The 13,841-nt window shown below is 32.3% G+C and overlaps 1 protein-coding gene across 1 annotated transcript in view; it reads left to right on the top strand.

Moving 5' to 3' along the window:
- LOC129914692 (cadherin-86C) overlaps positions 1 to 13,841 on the top strand; it is a 313,316-nt gene that overhangs the window by 231,132 nt on the left and 68,343 nt on the right. Inside the window, exon 3 of the mRNA XM_055994033.1 lies at positions 12,769 to 13,475. Coding sequence (XP_055850008.1) covers positions 12,771 to 13,475 — 705 coding nt within the window. The 5' untranslated portion in view covers positions 12,769 to 12,770. The remainder of the gene's footprint in view (positions 1 to 12,768; positions 13,476 to 13,841) is intronic.

Below are 13,841 nucleotides of genomic sequence, written 5' to 3'. Positions count from 1 at the left end.
GATCAAGAAGTAGTCCAATAGATCACTATCTCTATTCTCATGTGATATTTTGTACGCCTACTCGAAAAATGGCGTTGTTACACAAGAATAACAAGAAGAGGAAGACGGAGATAGTCTACGTCGGCGTTTGGCGTTTGTCTTCTAATTTGCATAATCACGTGTGGTTTTGGATTTTGTCTTTTTAATTTTTTTCAAGAATTCATACTCGTATTTCAAGATAAACAAAAGAAATAAATATGGAATTTAAATTTCTTAAAGCTAAGATATGAATTTATTTTTAGTTTTATTGTTGAACTACGTCACATAATTTATTTTCTTACGCTCACTTAATACGGAAGTTAAAAGTATAAGATTTGGATTTTTAGCAGATGGATGAAAATAGTGGGCTTGGATTTGAGACACATTGGAATGTCAAAATTTAATGAATTTTATGGTCCAGATAAATTTTAAAATATTCTTGAGGTCGAACAAAAATTAGGTACCTACACTTTACAATTGCTTTATAGCGGGGGTCTTTTAGACGTTGCTATCGGATTTGTTTATTGAGTATTGCATCTCCAGGTTTTGTCAATTTCTCACAAAAGGCAGTACCCTTAAAAAAAATATATACCTACACTGCATTTGATGGTTAATAAATATTTTTGTATTAAAAGCTTTGAAAGAAGTACCTACACTGAGGGAAAAAATAAATTGAAGTTGAAACGTCGTTGTTTCAAAAATGAACTACTTTGATTTATGCGACTTTAAGATACGAAACCATCAAAAATTAACCTTTTTTCCACGTTGATTTTAAAATGTTCATCTTCAACCCAAAATCATTCTGAATAATAGTTAAATCAATGTGGTTTTTATTGATTTTACATTGTTTTATGGTGGCTTTTCCCTCAGTGTATTAACCTTTGGAAATAGGCCTTTTTCAAAACAAAAATTATATTAGTTTTTAATATTGCGATTTTATTACACAATTTTTTAATAAATTTTGTATTAATTTTATAGTGGAGTAACTAAAGCTCAAAAATTGGCAATATTAGGCAATTTCCGGTGTTGCCGTTTTGATTTTTTAAATTTAATTGAAGATTTTTGTGAGCAAAAATTAAATTTCATAAAAGGAAAAAAAAAAATATAGGAGTGAGGGACATTCTTAAATAGTTCAAGCGATAGATGCAATTTTCTTATTAATTGACTTCAAACACAAAAAACAAATATTTGAACACAACAGCTACAATATTCAAATATACATTTTTTAAAAGCTAGAAGCTTAATCATATATGTAAAATTCAAATTAAGTTAATTGAATGAACGGCTTTTGAAAGAATGGTAATTGAACTCAGATTTTTGAAAAAAAAAAATTATTGAAAAAATTTTAACATGTCGTTTTTTAAACTTGGTCGTAATATAAAATGCATTTATTTTAAAAATTTTTTGGCTACATTTATTATGATTTCAAATTATTTCGAAGAACTTTTTTTAATAAAAGTTTTGAAAAAAAAATGTAACTTATTTTTTTTTTAAAGTTCAACATCTAAACATAAAATTATTTTTTATTCATTTAATAACCCCTTACTATTGAAAGTTAAATAGCAAAAATTTAAAGTTCCTATTTACCACAGTCTTTGAGAAAATTAATTATTTCAATGCAAAAATTCAGTTTTAATAAAAAAAAAACCATTGAAATTGAAGTAATTTTTCATTTTTTTTTTTTCCAAAAGTGAGATATATTTTACCTTTTTTGCTTCGAAATTCAACTGATAATATTTATGGCCAAACATTTTTTTTAAATAAATTCATATTTTATTAGAAAAAGTTTGGAAAAGCCATTTTAAATTTTTCTAATAACATTTTTTTTTTTAATTCTGAGTTTGAGGACCATTTTTTCAAAAAGTCTTGATTAAATTTAGTGGATTTAAATTTAAGAGATAAGAATAAGCTTCTGGCTTTTTAAAAATGTATTTTAAAATATTGTAGGTGTTGCCGTTGTTTTCAAAATATTTTTTTTGTGTTTGAGGTCAGAATGTTAGAAAATTGCATTTATCGCTTAAACGATGGAAGATTGTCCCTTACTGCCTTTTTTTATGAAATTTATGTTTGTTTTATGAAATTTAAGCAAAAAAAATGGTTTTGTTAACAAAAAATTTAATTTTAATTTTTAAAAACAATACGGCAACACCGGCAACTTTTAATCTATAGACTTTAAAGTATTTTTAATTACCTACTTTTGAAAAAAAAAAAAAATCGTCAAAATCAGAGCTGTTCGGCCGGGTTCCCTAATAATTTGCTTTAGTTACTCTACTATTAAATACAAAAAATTAAAATGTAATCAAAAGTATTGAAATATAAGAAAATTTGAAATTCCTTTGCACGTAAATTATAACTTTATCTGGTTAAGAATTGAAATAAAATACTCGTTTTTTTTTTTTTTTTTATTACAAGAAAATCAAATTTTAATCATACTGTATTAAAAACGCAAATGAAAATGAAAGCAATTTTAAAAAAGATATAATTTTTTTTTCTGTTTGGATTTAGGGTTAACGCTACCTGAAAAAGTACCTATATAAAACAATTTGGGTTCAGAAAAATTCATTTGGTAAGCTTTTTTCTGATAAAAATCAGCATTTGCACTATTTTGAAGGCGCTTTGTGTTTATGAATTACTGAAAATATTTAATCGACAATAAGATTTAAATCCACATACCTACCTACTTTGTAAAAAAAAAAAATAAATAAAAGAGATAAATATATTACATTATTATTTTTATGATGATTAATTACTTTTAGAAATGTTTTGTTTCATTTTTAAGAAGTAAGAAAGAAAATACTTAAAGTTTTAAAAAATAATAAAAAAGAAAAAGAAAGAAATGTCAATATAATTAACTGAAACTTAAAATTGAGGAATATGTAGGTTCTTGATTTTTAATACAAAAATGTTTAAAATTTAGTAAATTGTATTAAATTTAAATAAAATTTTGGTGCTGCCTCACATGTAACCCAAATATTCGTAGAATATATTCCAAAATTTTTAACCGTGTAGAAATTTAAACCTCATTCCCAAGCCTAAGTTAAAATAAAATGCACGACTGGGTCGCACGAACTTGCTCTTAGAGTTAAAGAAATTTGGAAAAAAAAAATTAAATTCGTTTTAAAAAAAAAAATAAAATAAAATCTAAAATCAAATTGCCCTCAAAAACAAGTATGCAGTTTTGATTAATATGTTAAGATGCATTTTTAGAAAAAAATTTTTCAAAATCGTTTGTTTTTTAAAAAACTTTTATATAAATAATTTTTTGGAAAAAATGTTTTTCAATAAAATTGGTATGCCATTTTCTAGAAATCGCTAATGAACATCTAAAAACAAAATTTCAAAAAAATTCAATGTCAAAAATTATTTTTTTGGAAATTTGTTTTTTGGTTTATATTTAAATTGTATAAATGCTTCCTGACAAAAAGTTTCGTTGAAATCGAATAAGCAATTTTGGAGATAATCGGATTTGAAAAAAAAAATTTCTATGGCAGGTACCGTTAATAATGATTTTCCAAAAAAAAAGTTTTTCATTAGAAGATAGACCTTAGCTTAAAACTAACATTTGATTTTTTTCAAACAAAATCTTTGGAGCCGTTTTCGAGATATTTTTGATCCAAAAAATTAATTCCTAAAACCCCTCTGGAGAGTCGCCAAATAACGCTACATATAAAGTTTAACATTAATAGGTCAATCCGTAGGATGTAGCTCCTTATACAGTCAGACAGACAGACGGACTTCCGGGACCCACTTTTTTGGCATTCTCTACCATCGTAATGTCATGGAAAAATGTTATCTCAACTTTTTTTTTTTGTACGAATGCATAATTTGATATATAGTACCTATATCGCATGTAAAAATTATCATTATGACAGAACTCCCTTTGCAAGCAATCATTGATGTTATTTACGGTTCTGGCTGAAAATATACCTATACTTAAACTCACTTCTCTTATCAATCTTTCATTGAGCAATTGGTTCACTCAAGATTATCTACTGTTTAAGACTTGCACTAATTCAAATAATACATAAGCAAGGATAAAGTTGATCTAAAATATTTGAGTTTAATATCAATTAATTAGTCTTCTAAGCAGCAAAGATCTCTTTTCTCATAATAGGGTAGTCAATTGACAAACAATAAAAAAAAAAAACTTAAACCTTTATAACGATCTAAATACAATGTTAAATAATTTGGTCCGAAAGCCAACATATTACAAGAATTTCTACCAATGAACCACAAAGACGACACTCCAGTTAACAATTGACCTAGAATTTCATTAAATTGATATTTCGTGGCGACCAAACTATACAAATGTAAAATATCATACAAAGTAATTTATATCCTTGTTGTAACACGCCACGAAATTTATAATACAAAGTCTTAGAAATATGTCATCATATTGTACCTACATTTATGCCGTTATTAAAGTCAGTTCAGTTTGTGTTACACTATAATACCTTGCTTCATGACACAGATTCCTTAAAAACAAAGCCTCACCAGAATTCATTTTTTGCATCACGATTATATAGAAAAGTGTTCCAAATATTCGTCTTTGTCTGACAGAATAACCTCGTTAAGCACAGGTATGTTTTCGATATATACATATAAATCGACCATCCTTAGAAGATGAAAATGATGCACCTTACTTCTTCCATATTCCACCATGCATCCGAAGAGAGTGGTGCACTGATCTAGAACTTGATTGTTATAGAAATTCCATTTATTAAGTCCACCCTCAACCCAATACATTCACATGCTTATAATGAAGCTATATCTCAATGCACGCTCTACAATTCTACATATATGACCAAGAGTCACGCAAACGGTCAAATATTTCACCTTTTGGCCATCCACCATCATCATCGTCGTATAGTCAGAATCAAAACATTCGCAATTATATTGGCTTTTTTCTCTAGGTTCGCAGGTTCCAGCAGCAATATGGTTTCCAATATGCTCTTTTCTAACGTCAATGTACTCTGGGAAGACCGAAGAAAGACCATCATCAGTCCATAGAGGTCCCTTCCTTTTGGATATTTACGATCAGTTCTTTTTTTTTTACGGTCAAGCGTGCAGGTTACTTAAACCGTTTTTTAAACTTGCCAAGTACCTACCTTTTCCTCTTGGTATCGTTTCTCATGGTGCGCGCGTGCATAGTGCACATTTTTTTGCAATGTGCAATGTGCCTTTTGCGCAAGGGTTGCCCTCTCTCCTGTGACCAGGATTGAATCTATACAAAGACGACGATTTAACGACGACCAAGACGACCGGACCTTTTAAATCACTACGCGCACTCACTCATTCACTCAGCACGCTGCTGCATCTAGCTGATGGTCGTCCGATCGAACCAAATCCAATCGGGCCGCAATGGTGTATAAGGCTCCCGCATAAAGAGGTGCAGATGTTAAGGCCCCCAAACGACCATAGAGAGTCGGATGGAAAATATACGAGTCCGCCGCCGCCGCTGAAGATACTTTTCCTTCCTTATTATGCCATCAGAGTGGGATTGCTTAGAGTCGAGGAGGGAAGAGCTGATGCCTGCCGATACAATCGAAGAGATTCGTGATTTCGTCGAAGTTTCCACGGCTGCTCTCTGGCGGATGTTGGCATCGACAGACGGTCGTAAGTCCTCAAGACCATCTGCAGATATTCTATGACTCTTTATATATTCTCTGGCTAGACCCACGATAGTAATATATAGCAAAAAGGCTTTGAGTTTTTTGGGCTTCTTAAGTGCGCGCACTGCGCGCCGCTTGATTACCCACTGAAGCAACTATAATTAGGAAGTTGCATGAAATTTTGCGTGGTATTATGGCTGAAACGATAGATCATCGTGCGGCACAGCGAAGACTCTCGCAATACTAGCATCATCATCATCATCTTCGTCTTCATGGGTGCAAAGGTGGTGCAAAGGTGGTGCAATCATTAAGATACCGATTCGAGAATCTATATTCCAATGCTTATTTTTTTTGTTTTCTTTGGGTGGAACCTATATAAAACCGATGAATAAACCAAGATACCTTGAGCGGGGTCAATCCTCTTCGGGGCACATTTATTTCTCTATAGTCTTAAACTCTATGCAATTCTCCAACTAAAACGGAAGGCTCAATGCACTCAATTATTGAGTGTTTCGGCAGATGATATCTTCTTGGGATGGCAATTGTGAATTGCCTTTTTTTTTTGGTGCGGTATCAATCGCGATCTGTTATTTTATTGAACCGAATCAGGCACATTATTATGCCTTCTAATAGTTGTTGTATTTGCTATACAAAAATGGCCTCTGAACAGAATTGGCATCTCTTTCCAATTAAAGTTGCAATCACGGAGAGAAGCTCACTCAGAGCAACAAGCAATTAGCCTAGATTTGTTTGTTTTGTTGTGTATTTGTGTTGTGTTGTGTTTTGGTTAAGACAGCGAGCAGCAGCAGCCGGCAGCTACAGACTTTTTTTTAAGTTTATCTGAGGATCATAATCTTGTTGTGTGTTCTGATGAAATAATTATCCTTATAACAAGGCTTTAGGGGTTGTACCTACAGAAATTGATGAACTTTCAGTTTTTTTTTTTATGGATCTATTTTTCACAAAAAGGCTGATTTTATTTTCGTACAAAATGATTAATTTTGTGAGAAATCCTGCTCATTTCTGTAAGCTTTTGGATAATGTTGCTTTTTGCAGAATACTTAAACTTATAATGGATATATCCTGGCGGATCTTTACTGAATCTTAAAATATTTCTGCCAGTTCCTAATAAATACTGACCAATTTACTATTTGTAAAAATATTTAAAAAAAAAATGCATTTGAAATTTAAAAAAAAAGTATTTATTTAAAGTAAAAAAAAAAAAAATTCTGCATTGAAAAAAAAAAATTCAATGCATTAAATATTTTTTTTTTAATATTCATCGTATTTTTTTTACAATTTTGTGGATTTCAATATCAAAAAAAATTAAGCAACTTGAATTCTAAAAACAAGTTCTTGCGACCTTCTTAATTTACGTCAATCATATTCCTCTTTGCAGTAGACATTCTTATATGGTTTAATAAAAATTTCAAAAAAAAAAAAACCAGAATCCTGAAAAGTCAGAATCTCGAATACCCGAAAAAAAACACACCATCCCTAAAATCCATTTTCCCGAAAAACCAAAATCCAGAATGGCCATAATCCAGAAAGCAAAATAGAAAACGTAAATAAATTTTTCACAATTGTCTGGAATTTTTGGAAACTTTAATTGAAATGAAATGATCCTGAAAAATTATATAAATTGAAAAATTTGCACAAAATTTTGGGATTTTGGGTTTTCGTCGTTTCGAATTTTTGGGATTTTGAAATTTCGAGTATCTGGGTTTTCGAGATATTGGATTTTTTCGATTTTAGGTTTTCGGGAAGTGAACCAAAACTGAAAATAAAATAAGCTGATTTATTTGGAAATTTAATCAGAAAATTCTTTAACATAATTTAAATTAATGATCAAATCATTATTCAAGTCTACTTCATCGTCACTATGGACAAATTTAACTATTAACAATTTAACGTTTAATTTTAATTTACCAAAACTATTTTATTTGACATTCTTGTCATACAAAAAGTCAACATCACCAAATTACTTCTATTTTGAGAAAAAAAAAAGTCCAACCGCCTTATTGCATCATGGTATTTAAACGGAAATGATTTTATCGTTAAACACCACCTTAAGGCTTTTTTTTCCCGAATCTACAAAGTAACCGTACCTATTCATAAAATAAATATTTGTTTTTTTTTTCCATTTATTTTTATAGCTAATTGCAACTGGTTGAAATTGTTTTGCGTGACTGGAATTTCGTCAGCCACCACAATGCACTTTTTTTTTAAAGTCCCTTCTTCTGCTTCTGTTTGTTTGTTGATGGCTTATGATGAGGAATTGAAAGAAAAACATCGCATAAATCCCATCAAAAATTGTGTGGATATTTAAATATTTCTTTTATTCCTTAATCCATCACCATCAGTATAAACATGGCTACCGAAACGGAAGAAGCCTCCAACGACCCTAAAACGTGACTAGAATAACTAAACATTGGAAATAACAATTGAAAATAAAAAACGAAGTGAGACTTTTCTTACCGCAACTTGCAACTACTGTCTAGGTCTACAAAACTGTGATACCGCATATTGAAGTGAGCCAGGGCCTACCTATATCATGCGATGAGAGATGATCACCATCATCAGAAGAGGAGGCCATTTGACACCTGACACCTTCAAATCATTTTAATAATATTATCTCCGCATCCGCAGTCATTGTGGTCGTCCATCGAGTATCGCTGTGTTGTCGTCGTCGGTCGTCATCGTTAAAATGTCTTGACTCAACTCGACGGACGCTTCACACGATTCTTATCGTTCCATCAATGCAAATTTACCCCACAGATACCTTTAAATTTTTGCATAAAATGCTAGATTCCAGATGCGTTTCTCCCCCCTCCCAACTTTGAAGACCGCCCCCAACCCCATAGAAACAAGACTCGATCACGATATTTCATGCTTCTTTATACTTAACACAACAAAATAAAATATAAATATCTATCTAACACTAGTATCGCTATAATCAAGGGGGCGCAGCTTCTAGCAAATGATCTGTTGAAGCTTATTATAAATCGCCTCTCCCTCAAGCCGATGCCATGGCAAGCAATTTAATGCGAAAGATAATTCCAATTTAATTAAAGAAAATTTGCATTTAATCAATTTGTGTTTTTTGTGTTGCTGTTCAGCGAGGCACGTTGTATAGCAGAAATGAGGCAATCGTTGTCCGTTCTGGTACAAGCTTGTATAGCTCCCAGATGGACTGACCTAGCCTCAAACAACGTCGAATTCGCTTGGGATTCTCGGATCATAGTAGCCAGAGGCGCAGCATTTTGAACTCACAAAAGCTAACTATTGGTGGCGGCGGGAAAAAAATGAGGTGTGAAAATGCACATAGATAGGTATGAAGTCTATGAGTATCTCAAAGATACTCACACAAAACCTATGTTCGAATGCAAAAAGAACAAGATCATAATTTAGCATATTCGCCGGGTGGGCGGAAAATTATAGCTCCACATTTGTATACAGCAACGAAAATGCAAAGCAACAAAAAAAAGGGGCAACGCTTGAATAATGAGGCTTGAAGTTGCAGAGCTTGACAATAGCTCGAGAGACCCCTACGAATTATGAATGTGCTGACACAATGGACTGCGCGACTCAAATACCGCACATATAAAAGATAGCGCGACACATTGTTCGACAATGCATAAGAGGCGTTCTGACATTATTCCTTGTGATCTTAGACTCTTAAGCTAGACTATAGCCCGAGTCGCCGCCTAGCCACAATTATTGTTATTTTAAATAAAGTTCTTTTGGGGACATGGCGGCGGCGGCGGGCGATGATGGCGCCTATGTTGTAAATTTTTGTGTCGCACATTTAACTTAACAAAATGACTCATTTCAAATATCAAAAACTTTTAAGCTAGCGCCATTCGAGAGGCAACAATTTGTTTAACAAGCTCAAGTTTATTTTTTTCAAGTCGATAATGATGGCGGATTGAGATACCGTTCAAATAGTATGTAATTAAATTTATGTTTAAAGCAAGCTTTTTGATGGTCTCGTTAGATAAAGTTGTTTTTGTCGAATAATTTGTTAGACATCTTGGTTTTGTTTGATGGCTTTATGGGAGGTTGAGAGGTTGTTTGTGTGCGAAATTCGGTTTTTTTCGGTTTGTTAAAAATATTTTTGCAGAGATTTCTATAATAAACTCATTGATTTAATGAGCTTTTTTGTTCTAGTTTGGAGGAGGAGGGAGAATGAATTGAGGCGAGAAAAATCTGATAAAAGGTTAATGGAAGGTGTGGTCGTTAGTTGGTTGATTGCGAACAAAAGAAGTTTTCGGTTTATGGGAATTGAGAGTATTGACACTTTTGTGGGAATTCAATATATTTTTTAAAGATTTTACCACCAATATTATGATAACACATAATATTGGCGGTAATATCAAAACTTAATCAGACTAGAGAACACTTTAATTTGAGGTCCCACAGGTCCCAGACTTTATACCTACGTATAATTGGGGGATCGAGATTGTTTCCGCTACAGCATTCAAAGGATTTTATTTTCTTTCTTGGACCTTTTTGTTCAGTTCTTATTATTTCAGGACCCTCAGAAGCCGGTGTAAAAATCTAATACTACTATATTATGTCGTTCTTATTGATATTTAAGCCCGTGTGTGAGTTGGGTTAAATATTTACTCGAGGGCAAATTTTTGGCTAATTGAAGTGAGAAAAAATTTTTAGTTGTCAAAAATGTATCCTGCAATTTTTATATGCTAAGGATCCATTTTTGACAGGAGGTTTTGTGTTTTAAAGATTTTTAAAATTGAGCCAAAACCATTGAAGTTATTTCCTTCAAACTTTAAAGTTAAGAGTTTTAGGTGTCCCGAAATTTTTTGTTTGACAAAGGTTAAAGATATACTTGTCATTTATAACGAAAATGATAAAGGTTTTGTTTTTCTCAAAAAAACGGTTCTAATGATTCTAATTATGAACAAAATGTGTGAAGGTATTGCCTATTATTCGATTTCAAAATGTTTTAGTATTTATATTCTTAAAATTAAGACAATTTTTGGGGTTGGGGTCGAAATTCTGTATGTTGCAAAATTCTGTATTCAAAATACTGTATGCCAAAATACTGTATGTCAAAATTCTGTATGTGCAAAATGCTGTAGGAACAAAATTCTGAAAGTCAAAATTCTGTATAGCAAAATTCTGGTTGGTCAAAATACTGTATTTCAAAATTCTGTACATCAAAATTCTGTAAATCAAAATTCTGTAAAAATGCTGTAAAAAAATATCGTTTTGATAATGTAAAAAAGTGCGCGCGCACTTTTTTACATTATCAAAACGATATTTTTTTACAGCATTTTTACAGAATTTTGATATACAGTATTTTGCCGTACAGAATTTTACAAAACAGAATTTTGCATGTCAGTATTTTGTTTATACAGTATTTTGACGTACAGAATTTTGTATTTACAGTATAATGACGTACAGAATTATGGTATTACAGTATTTTGACCATACAGAATTTTGTCGTACAGAATTTTGACAAGCAGAATTATGACCCGCTCCCCAATTTTCGAAAATAAAACTTTGGTTATCTCTAAAGCCGGTTTGTTAGGGTTTAAAGACATAAATTTTACATGATAATCGTTATAAGAAAACAGGTTTTAGAAAAAAACAATTTTATTTAAAAATTATTTGAAAGCACAAAAATTAAAGTAAGGTAATTAAAGTATAAAGTATTGGACCGTCTTGGGATTCGAACCCCTGACCTCAGATGTCAGATGCAAAAGACAAATCGTTCAACGGTTTAACATGCTGATCTGTTGACTCTATAGATACGAATGGCTGTCTTAAGTTGGACTTGGCTTCATATGACTTGTCCTTTAGGATGAAACTGTAATCTATACCACACAGTTAACAGGATTAAGTGAAACCTGAGAATAAGTCACTTTATTTGGCCACCAAGTGAATATTTAATTGAAATAAACTTCGAAAACGATTGTGCCCTGATTTTTGGGGCCTATAAACTGCAGTAAAGTTAAGAGATTACGGACTTTGATAGTTTTTTGGGGAACAACCAACACGACTTCAAAGAAGCTCATAATCAAAAATCGACCTTATTATGTGCTCTTAATTATGGAAGTGGACTAAGTCACTCCTAAAAATTGTCCCAAATCTAGCCTTAAAATATTTATTATTTAAGGGGTATAAAAAAGTGACTTAGGGCCAGTTTGTTCACAGTCGATTATCTTTTATCAAGGATTATTCCATAGAAAAATCCTTGATTTAAAGATAATCAAGTGTGAACAAACTGGCCCTTATTCCACTTTCATAATCATGGGCACATATGTACCTATTTCTAAACAGCCTTTTTCAGAATTTCAAGCACACTAAAGAATGATTCAAGTTAATAGAAACAGAATTTTTTTTTAATTTCTGATCAAAGCAAAACTGAGTTGATATACATATGTATGTATTTTAAAAAATATAGTTTTAAGCAGTTAAGTACACTTTACCTACATATTATGTATTGAGAACCCCCTCGTTCCAAAGCACAAAATTAAATTCAAAATCAAATAAAAATTCAAAAGTAAACCTCATTTGAATATCTATTCATCATAATTTCTCAATAAAATTCTTTTTGAAATAAGGTTATCCAAACTCAAGCCAAGAGACAAATTTATTTCAATTAATATTTGACGGTTTTTTTCTTATTAGTCTCTTATTTCACAAGACATCAAAGAATATTAAATAAATCTAATTCATGACTTCCTCAATTCTTAAAACCCGATTGCAACTTAATTTGTCTTCAATTTACCACCGACGACAGAGTATATACTCTCAAATTAAAGTCGCACCTTAAATTCTTACGACGATTACCAATCCCCTGACATCCTCGATACCATATTAGTTATAATATAGTGCCTATAACCAATTTATTCGACAATCAACATAATTTATAACCAACTTCGTAGTGATTTATGCTGATTTTTGTCACCGGATGTGTTTGACAGCATTAGCAATTCGCAACTACTGCGATAAAAGCCAACCCACAAAAATAAAAACTTAATCCTTTCTTCATTCCCGTTGACTTTATACAATGGAAACTTCTTATTTAAATATACTCAAAGCCTCGGCTTTCGATGACAGAATGATTAATGAAATTAATTTTTTTTTCTTAATTTTTTTCTTACAGAAATGGCTTCCAGCAGCAGCAGCATATCCCCAACACCAGCACCAAGACCTAAGCCACCACCCTCATCATCCACATTGCCTCATCCACCACAATCACAGCCAGCAGCACCAAAATCATCATCAACATGCCTCCACAGCCACAGCTACAGCTATAGTCATAGTCGCCGCTGTCCAACAACAACAACACAACAACAAAACTCATCAACACCACCCCGACTCCGACCATCAACATCATCAACATTTTTCCTGCCCGCAACTGCAACGCATCGAATTCTAACAATCAGCCTTTTAATTGGCGTTCTATGTTGGCCAACGCAAATTCATTGCGTGGATCCAAAATTCGATCCATCGACACGAATGCGTTTGGTATTGGTGCCGGCCGATGCCCAGGTGGGTTCTGTGATATATCGATTGCGTGCCACTGACGAGGAGTTCGATTATCCTTTGACGTTCGAGCTGGTTGGCGATGCATCGGCATCGACCGTGAAAATCGAATCGCTTCCATGTACAAAGTACAATTCTGTTTGCCAAGCGAATGTGATTTTGCAGCGGCGATTGGAGCCGGGCAGATACTATGACTTCCAGGTGTCGGTTAAGGACACAAAGGGTGGCATGACAACGCAACGCTGCTCGATAACAGCAACCAATTTTACAACACCACACGACCTCATATTTCCCCATAAACCCGGCATCATTATGATACCAGAGGTAAGTTTTTTTTTGCTTCGTTTTTTTTTTTTTTTGAAATGTTAATTAAGTTTCAGAAGAGGCTGTGAATAGATTTCTAATGAGATTTCAAGAAAGGTTCTGAATGGAAAGGGTTTTGAAAAAAAATCTCTTAGGAGCTAACATTGGAGCCATGTTAACATAATCTTTTATTTGAACTTACATTTATCTTGGTTCGAGGATAGATATTATAACTGCTTTGGATAATTTTAGAATTTTACTGATTGTTCTTCCTCTAGTTCCGAAGTTTCCAGTTATTTTTTTTTACAAACATAGTTAGACTTTAGTATGTAGAATAATACTGTTTAGCACCAAATCACAGAACTATGAAAAGTTTGGTTTTGAAGA

The sequence above is a fragment of the Episyrphus balteatus genome, chromosome 3, assembly GCF_945859705.1.
Source record: "Episyrphus balteatus chromosome 3, idEpiBalt1.1, whole genome shotgun sequence".
In the NCBI taxonomy this organism is placed as follows: domain Eukaryota; kingdom Metazoa; phylum Arthropoda; class Insecta; order Diptera; family Syrphidae; genus Episyrphus; species Episyrphus balteatus.
Note: the sequence above shows the minus strand (reverse complement) of the source record. Positions and strands in the feature narration are given on the sequence as shown.